The sequence below is a fragment of the Aspergillus mulundensis genome, assembly GCF_003369625.1.
Source record: "Aspergillus mulundensis strain DSM 5745 chromosome Unknown scaffold_15, whole genome shotgun sequence".
NCBI lineage: Eukaryota > Fungi > Ascomycota > Eurotiomycetes > Eurotiales > Aspergillaceae > Aspergillus > Aspergillus mulundensis.
The window spans coordinates 355,279-376,717 of NW_020797903.1; the positions used below are offsets into that span (position 1 = coordinate 355,279).

Consider the following 21,439-nt stretch of genomic DNA (forward strand, 5'->3'; position numbering starts at 1 on the left):
AACTCTCCAGCTCGGCAAATTCAGGTTCGCGGCGCGGAAATCGGTCACATTATCTCTTGGTATTATTGGCCAGACAGCGCGGGATATGGACGATCAAGTGGTGCCTAATGACGCCTTTCTCGAATCGCTGCAACATCCCCAACTCAATGAACGTGGGGTAACCGCAGATGCCCCGGCTGCCCCAGCGGGGAGTTGGCCGATTCCGACGGAGGACGACCTTTTCTTCGACTGGGACGCTCTCTACGGGGTGCAGGACCCAAATTTCGGATTCTTACCGAGCGAAAGGACATCATGGTCGTCGCAAACGCTCGACTTTACACAAACGCAGTTTGAGACACCCCCGATCGTGAACCCAACCCCGCTCTCTGGAGCTGCAGTGGGAAGGGATTGGGCGATCAGTGAATTTGAGCCAGCGAACCTCAACAACCCTGAACCTGAACCGCTGGAGCAAGTACAGGCGGATACTAGGAGTACGCCGATCGTGTTGCCGGGCTTCAACAATGTTGCCGAGTGGTTAGATGGGGCGTATCGGCCTGCGAAACCCTGCGACCATTGCCGCAGACATCGGCTGCAGTGTTTGATTCTGCGGCGGACAACGCATAACCCGAATCCGGTGCCGTCGTGCTCGAGTTGCGTTGGTTTGTTCCGTCCTTGTAGCTTTGGGCGCGGCGAGAAGCGCCAGCCGTCGGGGTTTGAGACGCTCTCGCCGGTCCTTGGGCATCTGCATGGTGTCATTGAAGAGGGGGATGGAAATAGGGATGGAGGCGAGGCGTCACGAGAACCGGGCTCGAAAGAGACGAAGCAGTTTGTCAGGAAAGGGGCGCGGGTACTACGGGACTGGTTCTATCGCAATGAGGACTTCCCGTATCCGTCCGAGGAGGAGAAGGCTCGTCTTGCGGCGGAGACGGGGTTTTCGAGACAGAGGATCTCGACTTGGTTTGCGAATGCCCGGCGTCGGCATAAGCAGCAGCGGCAGGCGAGGGCGTCGACTAAGGTATTCCGCGCTGGATCGCCGATGCCGACGAGCGATGTGGCTTCTTTGACTCCGATGGAGCGATGGCAGGCGTCGCCGCCAGATGAGGAGCCCGTGTCTGAGGCTGTGATTAGAGAGGCTATTGCTACGTCTGCGGGGTCGGATGCTTCTGGTCATCAGAGCCAGGTGGAATCGCCAGCGACGGATATTTCGTCTGGGTTGGAGGGGTCCTCGCTTGCATCGTCGTTATCAAGCTTCGGCATCCTCGCATCAGATGCATCTGATAGTAGTTCGTCCGCTTGGAGTTATCAATCTGGAGAAGGACCTTTACGACCACGGCCATATCGCCGACCATCATCTGGACGACGAGGAGGACGGAAGCGCATCGCAGAGGATGGGCACTATCAGTGCACCTTTTGCCTGCAATCATTCAAGAAGAAGCACGACTGGTCCAGACACGAGAAGAGCGTGCATCTCCCGCTCGATGTCTGGATCTGCACGCCAAACCTTAGAGAACTAGAAGATAACTTACCTCTCGCAGAATGCAGGTTCTGCGACCACCAGACTCCTACCCCGGAGCACTGGGAAAGCCACGACTTCAGGGAATGTGCGACCAAGCCTCTACCTGAACGTTCGTTTAGTCGAAAAGACTACCTCTGGCAGCATTTGCGCAAGTTTCACGGATGCACGCGATACCCAGTGCCGAACCTTGAAGTGTGGAAATCCTCACAAAGTGAAATTCTCAGTCGCTGTGGTTTCTGTGCAGCGTCTTTACCCAGCTGGTCGGCGCGCGCAGACCACTTGGCGACGCATTTCAAGGAAGGCTGTCGGATGTCGCTGTGGGCGGGCGACTGGGGATTTGAGGATTCAGTCCTTGCAAACCTCAGGAATGCCGTCTTGCCAGAGCAGCGCTATATGCTAACTATGGCATCAGTATAAAATGAAATTACCTGGATATAGGGTTGTTCAAATGCAATGGAATCTTGCATTTGACTCTGGTGATTATCGCCACTGTGTAATACAAGAACAATGGAAAGACACATACATTTGGCTACGTAGGCTGACGCTCAGGCGGAGCGTTGGCTATTCCTGTCAACCAATTGGATGGCTGCTGAGCGATGCGACCGTGATGGCGATACGGCTGGTTGAAGCGGTGATTGGAAGCAGCCGGTCAGCTGGATGCTGAGAATTCCACTAAACTTGTTCCGGTTCTTTGGCTGAATCTTCCGAGCGCTGGCCGTATTGTCACAGGCTCGTATTGTACGACGTAACATCACACGATTCTTTGGTAGGGGAGGTTTGCCTCCATCAATTGCTCTCAACTCATCAAAATTTAATCATTATCAGTCATAATAGCACATTGGAGCAGTATGAAGAGATCAAATCATTTACTCATTATGATTAACCTCAGCTGGATGAGCAAAGATGAGTCGACGACTGTGTTGTTGTGCCAACGCCAAGTGGCAGCGCGCTAGTGAAAGGAGGGGTGCACGGCCCTAGCCTCCTTTCTTCGCTCGCATCAGCCAGACTCCCACAACCCAACGCAGACCCAAACCCGCCCCGACCCTTTCAATCCGCTCAATCCGCTGACCTGACTCCCATTCTGCCTCACCATCACCACCGCTTCCACCGTCACTGCCATCGATACCAGCGTCATACCATCGATATTGCCATATCTACCATCGTCAAAATGGACCTCGGAAGCTGTTGTTAGAGTCTCAATGACTATACCCCGTCCATGTCCACAAATAACGCCGTATCCTCGATCCTGACTACCGGTCTCGTCATACCACCCTCATCCCCATCCCCATCTCCATCTCCATCATGACCGCCACCCTAGAACGAAGTATATCCCGCACATCCAGCGTCTCCATGCCCCTGTCACCCATGATCTCCTTCCGCCATGAAGCCACGACTCCCATCTCCGAATCGTCCCTGTCCCATCTCCACGACCGTCTCTCCGTCATCGACTCACGCCTCCTCGAAATACGATCAACTGTTCTGACCAAGGACGGATACGCCGATCGACGCAACCGAGAAGATGAACATATCCGTCGAGAGTTCGAAGCCAACCGGTCCATCAGCAACAGAATCGATCTGAACGTGGTCGCCTTACGAGCGGACGTCGGCCAGTTGAAGTCGGGTATCCTGCAGCTAAAATCCAGCTTAGGGCAAGCCGGCAACGAAACCGTCTTGCTTCGCAGCGATGTGGACCGCCTGTCCAAGAATGTCGACCAGATCCAGGACGATCTAGAACACATGCAGACTGATGTCTGTGGGTGCCGTGTGGAAATCAGTAAACTGCACTCGACTATCAGCCAGCTGCGCACCGATCTCATTACCCTGCAACACGAGACATCGCGACATCTCAACTCAATGTTTGAGCGGTTCTCTGAGCGGTTCTGCCTTATGGAATCGCGCATGAAGCATTCTGAACGTGTCCGGTTTAACTCCCTGGCTCATACAACCCACGCTCCTGTTACACCTGTTCCGGTTGTTGAGGAAGATGGCACCATGCGATGGCCCGACTATTTCCCTAGAACCGTTTGGAGGTTCTGGTGTCTGAAGAAACGCAGTCGACGTGAGTCAAGAAGACAAGTAAATCCCCTTCCGACCCTCTTCTAATATACAGCTAGATCATCGCCTGGCACAACTTGCCGAATTTTATCAGCTTGGTGGATACGAATGCTGGGGCCGCATGCATCAGACCGACGGAATGTTCAACGACAGCGACTCTAGTGACTCCAGCGACTGCTCTTCGAACATGAGCCGCGCTGAAGCCGTTCGCATGTTCCCGGAAGCCGCCCACCAGGCCCTGGCCGCGACCCTGGGCCTTGTCTACTACAAGATCCGCAACGAGGTTGGAGACAACCTGCCTCTGTCTCCTATCCAGCGTCCACCCAAGCGCCAGCAGGAAGAGGTTCCTTCTGTCTCATCAAGCTCTAAGCAGAAGCCCGTCAAGATTCCCCGCCGTCCGACGAATCTCTCCCCTACCGCCCTTCACAGACTCATCACCGGCGGACCGTCGATGGAGTCCAAGTCACTGACATCGGAAGAATCCGCTCGGCTGGGATGGAACGCAAACGCGTCATCTGATTTCTCAGACGACGCAATGAGCAAGCTCCGCGGGATTGTTTCAGAGGAAGTCGGCACTATCCTCCGGGCTTTGGAACGTGGCCGGTTAAAGATGAAGCCTAGCAGATCTGAGCGTATGGAGATGAGCCCGACGGGCTCCTCCAGCTCTCGCAATGAGAAAGCGCCCGCTGTCAGGGAGAGGGATCTGGAACCGACCATCCCGGACACGATTGCTACTGAACTTGTCTCGCTGTCTTCGAGGAAGATCGCGCAGAGGCTAGGCGTCGAGATTGAACCTACCATCCCTGATACTGCCTCTGAAACCACCAGCGTGTCGACGTGAACTTCATTGAAGTGATTTGACCGCTGTATACTTTCACACTGCTGTTGTGAATGTTTTGGACGTGTCCGATTACATCGGACGTGTTTTCCACGAGCACAAGGTTGTCTGTTGTTCAACGACTGAGAAACAACCTTGGATTGCCGATGGATGAAAGTCTAGGCCTTCCTAAACCCGACTACCCTCCAGACCATGGTTCGCTTCAAAGTTTTTGAGAAGCGCCTCTCGTCTTGGAACAGGGACGTGGGGATCTACCTTTCTGGTATGTTCCGGCCTATCGACCTTGTACTCCTCCCTCTGGGTGATATGTCACCCGTACCTCGCTTTGGGCGATGTTCGAATTCAAGACGTCTCGCGTCGATGATTCGAGTTACGTGGTCATCATGCTGATAAAACGCATCATGGTGCCCGTGTCCGTTCGCCAGGTTATCGAGCTTTGCGATTCCGTCCAGGGCCGCATCGCTTGAAACTTGGTGGATGGACGTCCATTGCATCAAGTGACGACCTCCATAGTGACTGTCACTTGCGTCTCTCTTGAGTGTGAAAACCTTGCTCGTCCGACAAGGACTGCACGGTCTTCGGACTTGGAGAAACACCCTCTATGGCCCCCAGCGGCCATCTTGCTGAAAAATTTGCATCCGAAAAATTTGCATGTACATGATATAGCCATCTGCGTCCCGCTCTGATGCCACAAGCCTTGTGGTTCCGTCAAGGATCACATCCCTTTGGCTCTTCGATGATCAAAGTCTTTCCACTTCGCGCCATTCTCACAAAAGGCTGCAGAGGATAAGACCGATCAACGGACTACACTGACGGCAATCACGTACTTTGCTTTCAGCCGCACATTCGCACATAAGTGCTTACCGGAAATATCCGGTTTTAGACATGCCTTTACGGACAAGCATAGATAAGGCGTCTTGGTTTTAGCTCGAGCCTGAGCTTTTGGAAAGATACCCTGTTTGGATTATGACATGTTTGCATCACTGGAGTTTCTGTTGGATATTGTTCGGTTTTTGGAGTCTGCATTTGTTTATACCGGCGTACTTGCTTTTGCTTTTGATTTAGCTAACAAAGAGTGATCCTTGTTAACAACACCTAGTACCCGTACTTGCATGCCTGCATCGTTGACCTATCGAGCTCTCGCTTCCGTACTCGCTGCACTCCGGACCGTGTCGTGTCGTGACGAAGCTACCGTATAGCTCGCCTCGCGCTTGACTAGCCCGGAGTACCGTATCGTATCCATAATCATTGTATGAGCGTCGCGAGCTCTGATCAGACCTCGCTCGTGCTTTGGTAGCCTCGCTCTCACTCGACTACTATCTCAGCTAACCCCAAGCTCGTTACAGTACACATGAGACCTCCAGTTGTATTCTCAGACTGGTAAATACTCAGGTAAAGCCCGTCCTATGCATCGATCAGTATAGTATGTCACAGCAGTATTATCCACAGGTTATGTATTATCCATATATCCCAACTCGACTAGACATTTTCCAGATCACAATTACATGACAACTATAACGCCCCTGCCGACCTGCTCAATAAATCCTTCTCTAGAACCTCCAACATCTTTCCCTCGTCCACGTCCGGTATATCCACCGCGCCCGCGCCGTAGAGCGGCGGATCTGTATCTTCTGATCCCTCCTCATCACCCACATTGCCGGTTTGCGCGGTTGCATTTTCATCGGGGTGCGTTCGTAGGTACTCGGCTTCTAGGATGTATTTTGCGTTGGACTCTTCTGTCTCAGTACTTGATTCGAGGCTCAGTGGGCTGCGTAGAATGTAAATTGTAGGGAACTCGAGGACGACGCGGTCTTTTAGTGCGGCTGTGAGAGATGTTGATGGGGAGAGGGCGGCGAGGACGGGTTGTTTTGTTGCGGTGCGGGGGCGGTGGATGTAGAAGTAGACGTTCCGATGCGACGTAACGGGGTTATTCTGCGTTGATGGTGGTGTCGGTGTCTGCTGTGAGACCGGTTCGGTTTCGTCTTGAGCGGGTGACGGTCCCGTTGGATGGTTGTTTGGAGGGAGAGACGAGTCTGTTGTTGTTGTTGTTGACTGCGGAACCGTCTCAGACTCCGGGGCTGGTATGGTGGACTCGAGTTGTTGTTGTAGCTGTACTTGAGTAGAATCTGAGTCTTTATTTGCCTCGGCCTCGGTCTCCTTTGTAGCGTCCAACTCCTGAGCGCGTAACTGCCTTTCTTCCCTGGTCAACGGAAAGGCTCGATCATAGCCCTCGCCGATAGTCGCTGTCTCCGCGCAATTCATCCTCTTCGTTCCGTTGTCAGTCACCCACTCGATCGTCCAATGTAAACATTTCTGCCTGTAAAACGACACCAATCAGCAAATGCAGAATTTCAAAACAAAAGGGAAGCACTCTGGAAATACAGTGGATAACTCACTTCGGATGCCACCTCGACCCATTCGCCTTCGCGCGACTCATCCCCCTCGGCGCCTTGATGACTTTAACCCCAGCATCCGCCGCCCTCTTCAGAAACCCGGCCTCTCCCTTCGCAAGGCCCCTCTCAAGCCCATTTCCATTTTGAGCAGCAGGACCTCCGCGCTTCCTCTTCGCCCCAGTCTCCTGTTCAGTCTGGTCGTCCAACCCCACAACCCCAGGATCTTTCACGCCAGTCTTCCCATCAACAGCGACGCCCCTATTCTCCGCATCGCGGCCCGCCCGCTCTAACCGCCGCTCAATGCCCGTTATGAAATTGAAGTCCCGGTCGAAGGCGGATTCGGTGGCTAGCTCGGTGCGTCGTAGGTATGCGGCTGTGTCGCGGATGCCGGAGCACTGCGACCAGAGCTTGTGGCGGCGGGTGCAGGGGAGGGAGCAGGTTCGGGTTGAGCAGCGGGGACAGCGGTATTTGGGAGGTTGAATGTGGCTGTCCAAGTAAGAGAGGTGTTAGCTGCCTGGCGACGAAGCTGGGATTGGGGATGGGGGACCGACCAGATTGCGCAGAGGTTTGTGAGGAGGGAATCTTCGTCAGACATTTTATGGATAGTTGATGCGTAAAAATGCAAGCGATAATCGATGAGCTAGAGAATGAATAGTAAAATGAGGGGACAAGAGAAGCTGAGCTGCTGGTTGATTTCGAGCTGCAAAGCGAAGTTGGAGAAGGAAAAAAGCGACGCTTATCGATAGCGCTCGTTGCCTTGGTGCCTTACCAGCCGGAGGTAGATGCCTCGTTAGTCAGGCATAAATGCTGTCATCGCTCTCCACGGATTGATTGCACCAACATCTCGAGCTCCTCGGTCTTAAGTTTGAAGCCGATGATTATAAATCAAAGACAACATGGATCGCGACATCACGACATCGTGCGAAATATGTCTCAATTATTCATGATCTGATTACTCACCTTGCTGGCTGCCCTGCAACTCTGGGGTATAAAGGCAGCAACCCGCGGGTTGTCGGATCTACTCTACTCGTCATACACTTACCAATACCAACTCAGCTCCAACTTGATCAATACAGCATAATGGCCACCAAACCTTTTGCAATCGTCGCTGGTGTCGGCCCTGGAACGGTACGTCCATCCATGTCCGCTGCTTACCAACTTACCCCTCACCGTCGCAGTCTTGCCCTTCCCCACAGCTCATCCTATCTCCAACTGTCCTCCTACTAGATACTAACAGACGTCTAGGGAGCGAGCATTGCCCGAAAATTCACCCAAGCCTACTCCGTGGTCGTGCTCGCCCGTAACCCCTCCAACTACAACAGCGTCGTGAACGAGATCAACTCGTCGGGCGGCCAAGCACTCGGGATCAGCGCGGACGTCTCGGACAGCGCCAGCGTGAAGACCGCCTTTGAAAAGATCGCCCAGCAGCACAAGGACACGCCTCTTGCGGCAGCAGTGTTTAACTCCGGCGGCGGCTTCGTGCGCAAGCCGTTCCTCGAGCTGACCGAGGAGGAGTTCGCGAATGGGTTTAAGAGTCAGGGGTGCGTTCCCTTATCTTTTTCTGCACCTTTGCGTGGAGAAGAATGTTGTGCAAAGAGCATACTGACGAATGCAGAATTGGCGCGTTCAACTTCGCAAAGAGCACCCTTCCGCTTCTCCAAAAGGCCACCGGCTTGCAATATCCGCCAACCCTAATCTTCACCGGCGCGACCGCGTCTGTCAAGGGCTCTGCGAACTTCTCTGCTTTTGCATCGGGCAAGTTTGCCCTCCGTGCGCTGGCGCAGTCGCTGGCAAGAGAGTTCGGACCGAAGGGCGTGCACGTCTCGCACGTTATTATCGACGGCGTGATTGATATTCCACGGACGAAGGAGTGGGCGAATGAGCATCCGGATGGCAAGCTTGACCCTGACGCTGTAAGTACACTCTTCCTTCGTCTTTTACATACAAAATAGGTGGTGATATGATGCTAATGAGACATGTAGATTGCCGACGCCTACTGGCATCTCCACACGCAGCCACGTACGACGTTTGGATTCGAATTGGACCTGAGGCCGTACGTTGAGAAGTGGTAGATTATCTCGCACGCGCCTAGATGCAAGCGTGAAGGTTTCATTCTGCCGAGATAGCAGCGTTGATATGACCCACGCAATAATAATGAATAGTTCGAATCTCGAGATTACATGGTCACGAAGACGAGCCTGAATACCAACTATTCTCCTTCCGCCATGGTTCACCCAGCCTATAGAGTGCTCAGGATTACATCCACCAAGCGTAAGACAACGAAACATGGTCAAGATCGATTATTTCATTCTCGAAACCCAACGTCACTAGCACCTAAGAACTCACAAACTTCGCAATCTCATCCCGTTGCTCCAGCACCCAAGGCCTCCCTAGCAACTCGTTATGCTCTGGTCCCCAGTAGTAATCCGAATTCAGGCGCTCAAACTCGACACAGAGGAACTCCCAATACAGTGTCTGGTTAACCAAATACTGCTCCTTGACTTCATGGAACAAGTCCGCTGGGATGCGCGAGCGCCAGTACGCATCGCCCAAGTACCATCGCATTGCATCTCTAATTCCGACGACGTCAAGGCTCCCCAGCTGATTCGTTATCAGGAATAGGATCTCCGCCGGAAAGCGATTGAGTCTGAGGGTTCGGAACTGTGGGCAGTGCCGCATCCCCAAGCCCCTATATCGAACCTTGCGTGCGTCCTCCGCCAGGCGTGAAGAATAGTCCGCTGGATACGAGAACTGCGAAACAGGTCTAGAGACGTCAGGATCGCCCGACTCTCCCAGGAATATTCTCTCAGAGAAGGCAGGGCAGGGCAGGCAGCCTACCACCCGGCACGCCCCGCAGGGCTCGTGCGAGAAAGATCGGGCTTGGACTTGCGGACGCGCTGGCGTTCGACTTCGACTTCGACTCCGATCTCGACTTCTTGGATGTCGGCGAATTAACCCCGAGCTCTCATCCCAGGGGACCTGGAGCGTATAAAAGGCACCATCTTACGGTGTGAAGTACGATACACCCGAGAGCTGGAAGAGCTGCTTCGCGGGGTGATAGAGGGCTGTATTGATGTGACTGTATTGATGTGAGTCTGGTCTCTAATTCGGGGAACTTGCGAAAAGCAAGGCCGACTCATGCGGAAAAACCGATCCCACGCCTGATGCCGTCAGAATCGTCGATCGGACGTGATTTCGTCCCCTTCTGCGTGGTAGACGATGGAGGCGAGTCTGGGGTTTTGCTCAAACTTGATGGCCCAATTGCAGATTTTGGAGAGGGGTTCGTGTTTAGGAGACGCGATTGGGACGGGGAGTTGGTCTGCTTCGTCTATCTCGTCCATGTCTGTTTCTATTGGCTGGGAAAGATCCTTGACAGAGGGGTTATGGTTATATTGGTGGATAGGAGGGCCGTCGTCTATCCATTCCGGGCCAATCGCCTCCAGGCATGACGTGCGACCTGGTCGAGAAGATGACACCCTCCTGGATCTGCCTCAGGACATCTCGAAATGGAAATTAATCATTGCATTACTAGTTCTCACCGACCGCCCATCGAGCCACCACCCAACACTGGCCGTGCCATTGCTGGGACAATTGCTAGGGCTCCCGGTACGATAGATGATACTCGGCATTGGCCGCCGTCTCCAAAGAAAAAACAAAATGCAGAGCTCTTGGGCAGTATTCGTGGATGTGACTGGTACTACGGTCCCAATATAGCCAGTGTACTCCAACTAGGCATTCCCCACCTAAGCCCTATCTCTCTGACTGTCCCGGGGCCGGTAAGCAGGGTAAGCAAGACCAAGCCCCTGATGGGATGTAGTGCGCTATCCACTGGCCGGCAAAAAGAGCAGCTTTTACAAGATATTGGCGGGACGAGAGTAAGGGCAAGTGAACCGGGTGGAATGGAGAGAGAATTGAAGACCCTTAGTGATACTATGACCCCAGAAGAGCAATCTTGAGATTATGGTACATTAGGATACGGCTAGGAATAGCATTGATTGTAAAGACACAAGCAGAGGAAAACATGACGATGTGAGTATTTAGTTGAAGTCGCTCATTCCAACATGAATCATTCACATTCAATAGATAGCGCAATATAACCCAACGACAAGATATCAAGACACGGATACAGATTGACCAACCCCCAAGATCCCAAATCTCCAATAGACTACATCTAACCCACAAACGGACTCTTATAATTCGCAAGCACATCCTCAAGTAGGGGACATGGCGTCAAACACCGCCCCGGCTCTTCAGAACGCGGGATAGCGAAGAAGCCCTGCAGCCCAGACTCGTCAACGGCCTCTTCATCACCCCCCACCTTCTCCTCCTTCCTCGTCTTAGCAGGCCCATCAAGCACATCCAGATTCGGGCGCCACCGACCTTTCATACACCGTTCCCGCTCCTCGATCTTCACGCGTTGAAAGCTCCGATCGCACTCGTCCACGACCTCAGCGTCAGCATTCCACGTCTCGCGCAGCGGGCCGGGCCAGAACTCGACGTCGAATTCTGGTACCCCTTGATCCCTGAGCAGAGACCTGATATCGTGGTCTAGTGCCGCCCAGTTCGTGACTGTGCCGGGGGAGACGGGGATGATGAGGGTTGGGTACTTGAGGTTATCTTCGACGGTGAGGCCGATGTAGAAGAGGCCGACCTTCTGCCAGGCGTTTGTGTATTTTGGGAGGATGCGGCTGCATATAATTGGGCGGATGGTGTATCTGAACGGTGAGAAGAGGGGATCTGGATCTGGGAGGTCGAAGAGGAGGGGGTTGAAGGCTTGGTTGGTGAAGACGATTTCGGTGTCGATGTTCGCGATGCCTTTTGTCTTCAATAACTCGACGACTTTATCGCGGGCTGTGTCCATCTCGGGCTTTGATGGTGTTTGCGGTGAACGCCGATGGAAGGGGTCCGTTATGTATGTGAGGGAGAGGAGGGTCCTAGGCCTTGCGGAGGGATAGCCTCGTTTTGTGACGGAGTGCACGGTAAGGCGGAGGTAGGCTCGGGGTGGGAGATTGTGGGCATCGAGAATGGAGAGAATATCCTCGCGATGGGGTTCGATTTGTTGGACTATTACCGGTGACGAGGGAGTTGAATCGAAGGGACGGGGCCATCTGAGGGTTGAGGTGGTGTAGGGGTCTACTCGGTCGAGGTACTCTTCAACGGGCATGACGCCTTTGACGTGGTCGGTGAATTTGTTGAGGCGTCTTGCCTCGAGAGGGGATGCTTGTCTATTGGAGATAGTAAAGAAAGCCATACTGATCAGTTGGAATGGTCAGGATCGTGAGGAATGATGAAGATGCTGTGGGAAGAAGAAACAAATTCATATTGAGTCAGACCCTCCGGACCGCATTTCCGCTGGAATCATCTGAAGGGAATAGACTTTGTGCATGGCGAACACATACATACTGGTCACGCCGAACTAAAAGTAATGATACATAGCCATCGGGGGTTTAACCCGGGCCAGACATTCGCCAGTGATGGTCAAAGCGGGAAAGATAGACGTCTATAAAAAGCCGTCGACTGTCCTCAGTGCCATCCTCGCAATATTTGAGACGCAAGCTCAGCAACAGCATAGACTGGTCCCGACAGATGGGAAGTTGGTTGAGAGGGCAGAACACTAGAGTCAACGACACGCAAGCCCGTGATGCCGGGCACTCGGAAGTGGCCGTCCAAGACTTTGCCCAAAGAGCACGTTCCGCTGGGATGGTGGAAGGGCCATGCACTGGTAAACATTGCCTGGAGCAGTTGCTCGTCAGTCTGGACCAGTGGTCCGGGAAAGAGCTCGCCTTGGACTATGGGTGCGAGGATGGCAGATGCCATTGCACTGCGTAGCTTTTTGTAGCCATAAAGTTCCAAGGCAAGATCGGCATCCGAGTTCCAGTAATTGGCGTAAATGAGCGGTGCGTCACGATAGTCGGCACTCGCAAGTCGAACGTATCCGTGGCCTTCAGGTTGAATGAGGCTCACATACCCGGAAATGATATTCTTATTCTGCGGGTCGGGGACCATGGGAGAAGTTGTATATTGATACCATAGAATAGGTCGGTCCTTGGGAAGGGACTTGTGAAAAGTTGCATTGATACTGTCCAGGATTGCATCGGATGGCCGCTCAGTCACCCAGCTCGAGGTTTGGGTCTGCGAAAGGAAACCCGTTCCGTGGGCGCTGTATTCAGCCTCGGCCTCTGCAAATTGAGTAATGTTTGCTCGAAGTGTGAACGCGGTGGTGATGTTGTCTGGGATCTGAACCATCACGACTGCATTATGATGATCGTGTAGATTGTTGCCGACTTCCGGAAGGTCCTTGACTACGGCGATCCCAAGCTTCTCGAGATGGTCCCTAGGACCGAGGCCAGAGAGCATCAGCAACTTGGGCGATCCGATCGCTCCAGCACTGACAATGATCTCCCGCTGCGCCCAGATAGTATGGTTCGCATGGTCCTCGGTCGAAACATAGTCGACAGACACCGCTCGCCCATTCCGGAATTGAATCTTGGTGGCCTCGGAGCCCGGCAAGATCTTGACGTTGGCTCTAGTCGCGAGTATAGGTCCATAAGCTGCCTGTGCAGAAGACCGTCGCCCGGTCCGGATGTCGATGGTATGCGGCCCGCCTTTTGTCTCGCCGAGAGCACGCCCATCCGTTGGATCAATAAGAGGTACCGCAGACGATATGCTCGCAGCCATTGCATCGCCCCAGAACGGTTCAGTCCCAGTGTTCTTTCGCTCGTAGCTCACTTGCACAGGGCCGCTTCCGTAGGCCGAGGAATTGGCAGCTATGTTGTAGTCGATGTCGGACGGAACAGTTAGGTTGGTCGAGATCCTGAACTGCTGAATGAGATGTTCGAATCTCAATAAGTGGTTTCCCGACTCCGCCGCCCACTGGTCGTAAACGCTGGCAGCACCGCGGGAGTAAGACATGAAGTTGATTGATGTACCACCACCCAGGGTATGGCCCTGCGGAAAGCGTACTGGGATATTTCCACGCCTCGGATCCGGCTGAGAAGTGTAGTTCCACGAGTATTTGGAGCCCTGGAGTCGACCGGCGAATGCGGGGGTATAGAGGTTTGGATCATTCTCGCCGTCTGGTCCAGCCTCAAGGAGGGTGACTGTCACTCCAGGGTCTTCTGAGAGCCGAGTGGCAAGGACGTATCCAGCCGGGCCAGCACCGATAATGACATAGTCGCTCCAAGAAGACTTGGGCTTCGCCACACAAGAAAGGGCGGAAGAGGTGCAGGCGAGGCCGAGAAGTAGATTGAAAAATCTCATCATGGACAGGATATGGTGGATGAGAGATTAGAAGATAGACAACAGACGAGAAACAGATACTTGTGACTTGGGGGGGTGTCCTTATAAAGGATTCCTCCCACCTGCAGCGATCGGATGGATGACGAGCTCTCAGTTGATGGGGAAGGTGTCTCCCACGCCGCTGCCGTGTAACCAGTTCACATCGCTTCGCTGCCTCCCCAGGTTCCAGGTTGCTTGGAGTAGAAGGTGTGGCTTAGAGCCCAGTTTCCTTCTTTCTGCTTTGCAGGCATTCTATCGAATCGAGGCCACACTGCCATTCGCCCTCTATCAAGGATACTCGGCACTTGAAGAGAGGTAAATTGCAGACAATTGGAATACTCTCACATGGACATGATAATCACCAACGCAGTCATCTCCGCATGTCAGGAGTTGTACAAAACCTGGTCCCTGTACCTCACACCTTCCATTGAGGACCTCGTGAGACCAGCTGTCTCCATCGGCAATATAAGCCAAAAGTGCATAGAGATGAGTGAGCGATCTCCGTTGTAGGCCATTGTAGCACCGGAGAGATTATCCCAGCCTGGTGAGGTTGTTGTTGTGCTAGCGATAGACCATGGTTTGATGACTGGTTTGATGCCAAGAGAACAGAACAAGAGTTGACTAATCAGGCACTCTTAGGCTGTGATCACGTGACACACGCTCCTCCACGTCACTCCGCACTGAGAGCTCGGAGCTTCTCCTACTCCAACCTCTCATCCGTTCAGCCATCCCACTACCCCACGACCGTCGCAATGTCCTCAGTGATCCCCGAAGACGACCCTCTGGCACAAAGAATTGCCATTCTTGCCTCCCGCCAGAGACCCTTCCCTTTATCCCCAGTTCTAGCCCCCGGCGTGAAGTTGAACCCCGACTCGATCTTTGACCCCGGCTTTTTTCGCTACCCTGGTTTCCTCGGCACGAGAAATTACCACCGGCACGTCGGTAATAAAGTTTCAGACTTGGTGGGAGTGGGCAGCGCCATCATCAACCGTCCACTTACGCAGGATGAGCTCGACTTCTACGTCGAAACAACCAGCCAACAGGCATCCTCTACACGAACGGCTTTCCTGATAGGCGCTGGGTTAGGATTTCCATCTAGTATCTTAATGTCAGAACCTCGCGCAGCGTTCAAGAAATACGCACCGCCAATCGATCAGAATAACCCGCTGAAGTTTTTCAATCGGTTTTTGGACACACTCAAGAAAATGCGCGAAGCGAACCCGGCTTTGTGGAGGCGGACTTTATTTGCACCGGTTAACTGCTCGGCTACCTTGGCGATTGTTTTAGGCCTCATTGAAGTAGCGTCGTCAATGTCTGAGGGTGTTGCGAGAATGAGGGATGATCCGCGGATGAAACAACACAATGCGGATCTCAGGAATGCGGATAAACAACAGGCGGACAATCGGCGGCGCATTGCTCTGATTGACCATGCCCGTATGCTGCAGGGTAAGGAGGCGGTTGATGTTTTTAGCCGAGAGGACACCAACGAGAATGGATTTGAGGAGTTACCCTCGACTACTCCCTCTAACCAGGCAGAAACGTCCGCCTCTCCGTCAAGGAGACTCGAGACGTACACTTCCAGCACCTCAAACGACCAAAGTATGTCCGCCTGGCCATCATCCACTTCCGGAACGTACACCTACGGCGCGCCCGCCGCAAACGAGAGCAAGGAGTCCTCATTCTTCGATGATGACGCCAGCCCGATCGCACCGGTCCACCAAGATACAAATACCACGTCGGCTGGAAGCGCCTGGGAACGCATCCGGCAACAAAATCAGATGCAATCCCGAAACCCGTCTCCGTATCAAAGCACATCCCCATACCCGTCGCAACCGAGATACGAACGAGCACAGCCCACCGCAGACTCAGGCAGCGATGCCCATAGAGAACGAGAGCGCGCCCAAGCCGAGTTTGACCGGATGCTTGAGGCCGAACGGCACCAGCAAGACGATTCAGATGGTGGATCGCGCGGGTCACGCGGGGGGTGGAGATAGAGCGGATGCGGTTACTCGGTTTATTTTGGATATATCATCTCATCTACTGTTCTCATGAAGCGAACTTGTACAGCACCTAGCGGGAATACATCTCATTTCAGGACACGCGTTTGGTATTGAAGCATTTGGGTAAAAGACATCATAGACCCCAGTACGATCATTTCCACCATCATAAACCCTGCACCATGCTGGATTTACAGAACGAACGCAACAGCGCCCAAGACGATCCCAGCGAGACCGGCCGGAGAGAAAACAAGTCTCGACGATGCGCCCGTAGGAGTCGGCTCTTCCTCACCACCGGCCGAGTCCGAGTCCGTGGGCGCCGGCTCAGTAGAAGACGTCTCGTCACTACCCGTCGTCGTAGTCGCACTATCCGTCTCAGTTCCATCACCACCAGCCGTAGAAGTCGGCTCAGCCTCACTCGTCCCATCCGTCGTCGTCGCCGGAACAGTCGGAAGCGTAACCGTCTGGTCCCCATCGTCATCCGTGCTCGTCGCAGTGACCGTCCCATTCCCATTCCCAGTCGTCGCAGGCACAGTCGGCAGCGTCACAGTCCCATCAAGATCATCGCTCCCCGTCGTCGTCGTCGCTGTACTCGAACCAGGCGCCTCATACTCAACGACCTGGAACCCCTTGAGATCGACACTGGACTCCTTCGCGAACGACTCGGTCGCCATCCCCGCTGGCTCTCCGGAGCACTGGTCGTTACTGAAGAGGAGCATGTTGATGCCCGCTTCGCCTTCGCCGTCCGCGACGAAGAGCTGGCCCTTTGCGTGGTTTACGGGGATGCAGGCGCTGGGTCCGGTGCCGGATTCTGTGGACGCGCTGCCGGTGCTGTCGCGCCAGGTGAATGTCCATGCTGTGGATAGGGGGAGGGCGGAGAGGCCCAGGTAGAGGAGGAGGGGGGTTGGTGGTGTCATTGTGTGACGATTATCTCGAGGACAGTTAGGCTTGAGATGAGTTGAATTGGAGCTGGGGATTAGGTAGATGAGGATCAGGCAGCGGAAGGTACGGTAGTATTTGAGCGTTTGAGCCAGTGTCACATCTCGTGGTTATGCTGGCATTTTGCAAGGATCAGCGCGGCTGAGGAGCGCAAGTTGTGTCTTGGCGGACGGGACGATGCTCGAGCTGGTTAGTATACAGGGCACGGGCAGCTCTTATTGGAGTCGCGATGTCGCCGATGTTGTTGCGCCATGCAAGGGCTCGGCGAGGATGCGACTCTAAAAGCGCTGAGGCCACCCGACCACAAGAACCTGGGCTTTTATGACAGGTGTGCTCAGGGCACGGGACACTGTGGACTTTGGTCCACTTGCTGCTGGTTGCTTGTCTTCCACAGGTCGAGGATGAAGTACGGAGGGTTGCTGCGGTGGTTGGGGCGCAGGAGCGGGGATCTGCGGTGAATACGAGGGAGGGTTACAGCACAGGCTTAGCGGGCCTATTAGAGACATAAGGGCAACTGCCCAGACCAGGCTTGTCCCCCGCATCCAAGGGGACTGCCTAGGCATCCATCATTGGCATTGTTCGACATGGGCGAATCAGAGGCCGAGCATGTTTACATCGCGGACATAGCCCCAATCTGGCACCGTTAGTTGAACATCACACAAGACAAAGGTAGACATACCATCGAGAACTGGCAAAACCGCCTTCTCTATCATCATGGGTGGTCCGCAGAGGATGACCACATTCTCCTCTTTCGGGTCAAACAGGTGTTCCTTGAGAATCTTCTCATTGACATGCCCCGTCAGCCCATCCCAATTATCGCCCGGGCTTGCGATTACATGCGCAATCTTGAACTGGTCTGGCCGGTCTTTCTCGAATTGAATCAACTCGTCGTGTAACAAGATATCCTCAGGCGTTTTATTTGCATCGATAACCCGGATCTCGGTCTTGTCGCCTTCCGTCAGAAGAATTCGGGCGATGAGTGCATAACCCGGTGTGATGCCACTGCCACCGAGGACAAGTGATACGCGTTTGAATGTACGCTTCTGGCTAGCGACAGTGAAGTTACCGAAGCCCTCGTAGACGATGTCGCCCGTTGGGCCGCGGATATCGACATCCTCACCGATGGGCAGGACGTCGAGAATGTTGGAGATTGCGCCGCCTGGCTGATCGTCGTTGGGGAAGTAGGTCTTGATAGTGAGCTGAAACGAGCCCTGGCCGTCGCGGTATTCGCTTAACTTGTCATTCTTCTTAGATTCATCCTCTAGCGGGGGAAGAAGCGGACGGGTTGGTGTGTAAGGACGGATGAGCATTTTGTCGTTCAGGTGGAACCCGACTTCAATGTGCTGGCAAGCGCCGATGTTCAGCAGGGGTTTGCCTTTGGGGAGCTCGAAGGTGTAGATGCGAGTGTCTCGGTTGATTTCCTTACGGTCGGTCAACTTGACAGGGACCCAGCGGTGCCTCTGTAACGCTTGCTTGTCTGTTCCGGGGGACTGGTCCTTTTGTTTCCTAGATTCTTCAGCGTTTTTCTCGATGAAATTCTTTGCTTTGTCGGTTACGACACCTAGGATGCACTCTGCGTACTGTTAGTGATAGTCTAGACCAGGCCGGCGAAGACGTACCCTGTAGCTTCTGCGTGGCGTAGTCGTCATGTATACTCGCGTACTCTTCTGACGTTTCGTGGTGAACCCTACCTGCATGGGCAAGAATCGGCGCGCTTCCTCCAGGATGCCAGGACAGTACGCTAGTTGCGTCGTAGACCTTATCGTTGACGACAATCCAGCAGTCCTCCTCAGTGTTGTGCTTCTCGATCTCTTCGCGCGTAAATTGTTTTTGCGGCGCGGACGCATCCTGCTTCGCTGCTTTCATCTGTACCTCAGCACTTGGCTCCATCCAGCCCCCGTCTCCGGTTCCAGGCTCAACTGGATGCCGGAACATCAGCTGGGACGTGTTATTCTCGTCCTCGTCGTATACCATCTCTGGCTTCACGACGTACCAGCAATTATTCATTGAGCCCGAGATATTCCAGCGCGGATGTTCAGGCTGAGTATTTTTCGAACTGTCTATAGCTCGGACAATTATGCTCTCCGCTTTGGCGAGCTGGAGGATTTCGACGTCTACGTACCAATGAACCCACGTCCAGAATTTGTTGTCATGGCGTACGGGACAATCAGGATATTGGCGGATACAGTAGAGCCATGTCTTGCCGCCGTTGAGAGATACCTCCACACGACGTATACGATGGCCACTTCCGCTATACGCGAATCCTGCAATGCGATACATATTCCCCTTCCGCGCATCGCTCATTGCGATCCTCTCGCCCTGGGCCGGCTTAGCAATGACCGACTGCAGGATCTGCTCATAGCACGCGGTATCAGGATGCGAGAAGAGCAACTTTGCAAATTCGCTATCTCCATCCGTCACAAAAGTCGGCAGCATCCGGTTATCATAGATATGATAGTGCGAGTCGTTCTCCTTGTTGCTGATCCAGATTTTGTGTAGCCACTTCACGCAGCGCCCTCCAACGTATCCCGGTATCATCAATCGGACAGGGTATCCGTGGTCTGGCGGTAGCGGCATGTCATTCATTTCATAAGCCAGGATCACGTCGTTCTTGGGGTCCATGATATGTTCGAATGGTATAGATGTCGCATAACGACCCTCGCTCGGCTCGTCGGCTCCTTCAAAATGCACCCAATACCGTTGGTTGTCTTGGTCGGGCATGCGCTCCGGTACACCGGCGGCAAGGAGGACGTCTCGAAGCAGCGGTCCTTTCCAGTATGCGCAGCCCACGCCTCCTGGACCCCAGTTGAAGCCCGTTGTGGACTTGACCATGTTCAGCTCGCGACGTCGCGTGTTATCGCAGGCCAATAGGATGGGGATGTTGATGACGTCGAATTTGGTCGTTAGGTCATCCATGCTGAGCTTCATCCGGCCACCTTCGATATCGATCTCGTGGAACTCCCAGACGAGTTTCGGGACAGGGCCATGGCTGCGGACGTAGTGCAGCTCATTTGGAGTGATTAGGCCAGCGTTGTAGAGCCTTGATACATTGGGCTCAGCATTTAGGGGGAGCTTCCCGGTTAGTCGAACCAGCTCCGGCGATCGGGGAACCCAGTTGTCGGGCGTGAATTGGTCTGCCTCGTCGATGGTGGTGTAGGGGTTGTTCTGTGCCGGCGACCTCCCTTTGCCGTTGTTTTGCTTCAGGTGGATACTGTGCTCCTTTTCGTGCTGCAGTGCTCGAAGAAAAGCGCGTTCTTCCGGGGTATATTGATCCTGTTGCTCGCTTACACCTCGGCTATTGTCATCCTTGCCCTCTGGCTGCTCCTGCTCGCCGTCCATGTCTTCCTTTTCTTCTCCTGCCTTCGCTCTATCCTCCTGTTCCCCGTCGACCATGTAGCCATATTTCTCGTCGTTCTCGCCTCCAACCGCCATGCCCTCGCCCTTCTGCTCTTTCTCCTGCCTCTCCTTCTCGCCGTGCTCCTCTTCTTTCTTCTGTTTCCGTCGTACATTCGTCGGCCAATCCTGCTTCATCTTCACCCAATCCTCCGTAAAGTTCGGCACATATCGCCAGCCCGGCGGTCTTTTGCCCGGATGCTTCAGATGAAACGTCTACATAACCAGTAAGTTACCCTACAGCAAACTTGACAGTCAAGAACGCACCTCCCTCCTCTTCTCATCCTCAATCATCTCCCGAAAATCCACGAGTTCCCCTTTCCGCACCTTGTCCTTCAGCTCCTTTATGTTCTCCTTCGCCTCACGGACCTTGTCCGGATCCTCAGCTAGTTCATCGCCGATGTGTGTAATACCTGCGTACCGACCGCTGGCGTTCCGGAAGCCAATTCTGTGCTGGTTGTGCCACCCCTTCAAGGACCAGTCCGGCTCGTTGGCGATTTCGTGGGGCGTTGAGCCCGGATGGAAGGTCGGGACGGAGGTTGGGTGCTGGAATTTGGATTTCGTGAGGCCTGGCATGATGCTTTAGCAGTCTGAAAGGATGCAATTAGTAGATTGTGAAGGTGTTCGTGGCTTCGGAGTCCGCGGATACTATATAGATGGGAACGATGAAAGTCGGACAAGGGACTCGCATCTGCGTAGTTATCGGCTTTCCCTGCCCAGGTCCACTGGGTTTCGGCGAGACTGCAGGTTGCAGTTAATATGCCCAGGGTGGACTTGATGGGTGTAGACGCGTGCGATTCGATCGTAGTGCTCATCGTTCTGACGTCACTCACGAGCATTAGGATCCATCAAATGCCATTTGATTTCCAACGTCAAGGAAGGCTAAGCATTTGGATCTACGGGGAAACTTGATCTAGAAGCCATCTGACCCACAGGCCAAGCTCATCATTCTTACGTCTGTCCCTGTTCTACAGCTGGGCAGAGACACAGTAGCGAGACCCTCGGCTTCGTCTTGCGGACAATTTCAATTCTGTGCTTTTAACAACTCATT

General features: G+C 53.8%; 9 protein-coding genes across 9 annotated transcripts; 4 read left to right on the forward strand and 5 right to left on the reverse strand.

The window, feature by feature from the left end:
- Nucleotides 1-85: 85 nt before the first annotated feature.
- On the forward strand, nt 86-1,912 carry DSM5745_10428 (uncharacterized protein; the record flags this gene model as incomplete). The annotated part of the gene is made up of 1 exon (XM_026752444.1): nt 86-1,912. The coding sequence occupies one exon, from the start codon at nt 86-88 to the stop codon at nt 1,910-1,912; it is 1,827 nt and encodes a 608-aa protein (XP_026598887.1).
- Nucleotides 1,913-2,797: 885 nt separating this feature from the next.
- DSM5745_10429 (uncharacterized protein) lies at nt 2,798-4,391 on the forward strand (the record flags this gene model as incomplete). Its single annotated transcript, XM_026752445.1, has 2 exons — nt 2,798-3,554; nt 3,610-4,391. The coding sequence occupies 2 exons, from the start codon at nt 2,798-2,800 to the stop codon at nt 4,389-4,391; spliced, it is 1,539 nt and encodes a 512-aa protein (XP_026598888.1).
- A 1,509-nt stretch (nt 4,392-5,900) lies between these two features.
- DSM5745_10430 (uncharacterized protein) lies at nt 5,901-7,376 on the reverse strand (the record flags this gene model as incomplete). Its single annotated transcript, XM_026752446.1, has 3 exons — nt 5,901-6,705; nt 6,785-7,267; nt 7,333-7,376. 3 exons carry the CDS (start codon nt 7,374-7,376, stop codon nt 5,901-5,903), a joined length of 1,332 nt encoding a protein of 443 aa, XP_026598889.1.
- Nucleotides 7,377-7,861: 485 nt separating this feature from the next.
- Nucleotides 7,862-8,853, forward strand: DSM5745_10431 (oxidoreductase, short chain dehydrogenase/reductase family; the record flags this gene model as incomplete). Its single annotated transcript, XM_026752447.1, has 4 exons — nt 7,862-7,909; nt 8,027-8,322; nt 8,397-8,694; nt 8,764-8,853. 4 exons carry the CDS (start codon nt 7,862-7,864, stop codon nt 8,851-8,853), a joined length of 732 nt encoding a protein of 243 aa, XP_026598890.1.
- Nucleotides 8,854-10,952: 2,099 nt separating this feature from the next.
- DSM5745_10432 (uncharacterized protein) lies at nt 10,953-12,032 on the reverse strand (the record flags this gene model as incomplete). Its single annotated transcript, XM_026752448.1, has 1 exon — nt 10,953-12,032. The coding sequence occupies one exon, from the start codon at nt 12,030-12,032 to the stop codon at nt 10,953-10,955; it is 1,080 nt and encodes a 359-aa protein (XP_026598891.1).
- Nucleotides 12,033-12,304: 272 nt separating this feature from the next.
- On the reverse strand, nt 12,305-14,041 carry DSM5745_10433 (GMC family oxidoreductase; the record flags this gene model as incomplete). Its single annotated transcript, XM_026752449.1, has 1 exon — nt 12,305-14,041. One exon carries the CDS (start codon nt 14,039-14,041, stop codon nt 12,305-12,307), a length of 1,737 nt encoding a protein of 578 aa, XP_026598892.1.
- Nucleotides 14,042-14,811: 770 nt separating this feature from the next.
- Nucleotides 14,812-16,053, forward strand: DSM5745_10434 (putative endo-1,3(4)-beta-glucanase; the record flags this gene model as incomplete). Its single annotated transcript, XM_026752450.1, has 1 exon — nt 14,812-16,053. The coding sequence occupies one exon, from the start codon at nt 14,812-14,814 to the stop codon at nt 16,051-16,053; it is 1,242 nt and encodes a 413-aa protein (XP_026598893.1).
- Nucleotides 16,054-16,247: 194 nt separating this feature from the next.
- DSM5745_10435 (uncharacterized protein) lies at nt 16,248-16,973 on the reverse strand (the record flags this gene model as incomplete). The annotated part of the gene is made up of 1 exon (XM_026752451.1): nt 16,248-16,973. The coding sequence occupies one exon, from the start codon at nt 16,971-16,973 to the stop codon at nt 16,248-16,250; it is 726 nt and encodes a 241-aa protein (XP_026598894.1).
- A 615-nt stretch (nt 16,974-17,588) lies between these two features.
- DSM5745_10436 (putative nitrate reductase) lies at nt 17,589-20,964 on the reverse strand (the record flags this gene model as incomplete). The annotated part of the gene is made up of 4 exons (XM_026752452.1): nt 17,589-17,629; nt 17,675-18,568; nt 18,615-20,604; nt 20,656-20,964. The coding sequence occupies 4 exons, from the start codon at nt 20,962-20,964 to the stop codon at nt 17,589-17,591; spliced, it is 3,234 nt and encodes a 1,077-aa protein (XP_026598895.1).
- Between the last annotated feature and the right edge of the window lie 475 nt (nt 20,965-21,439).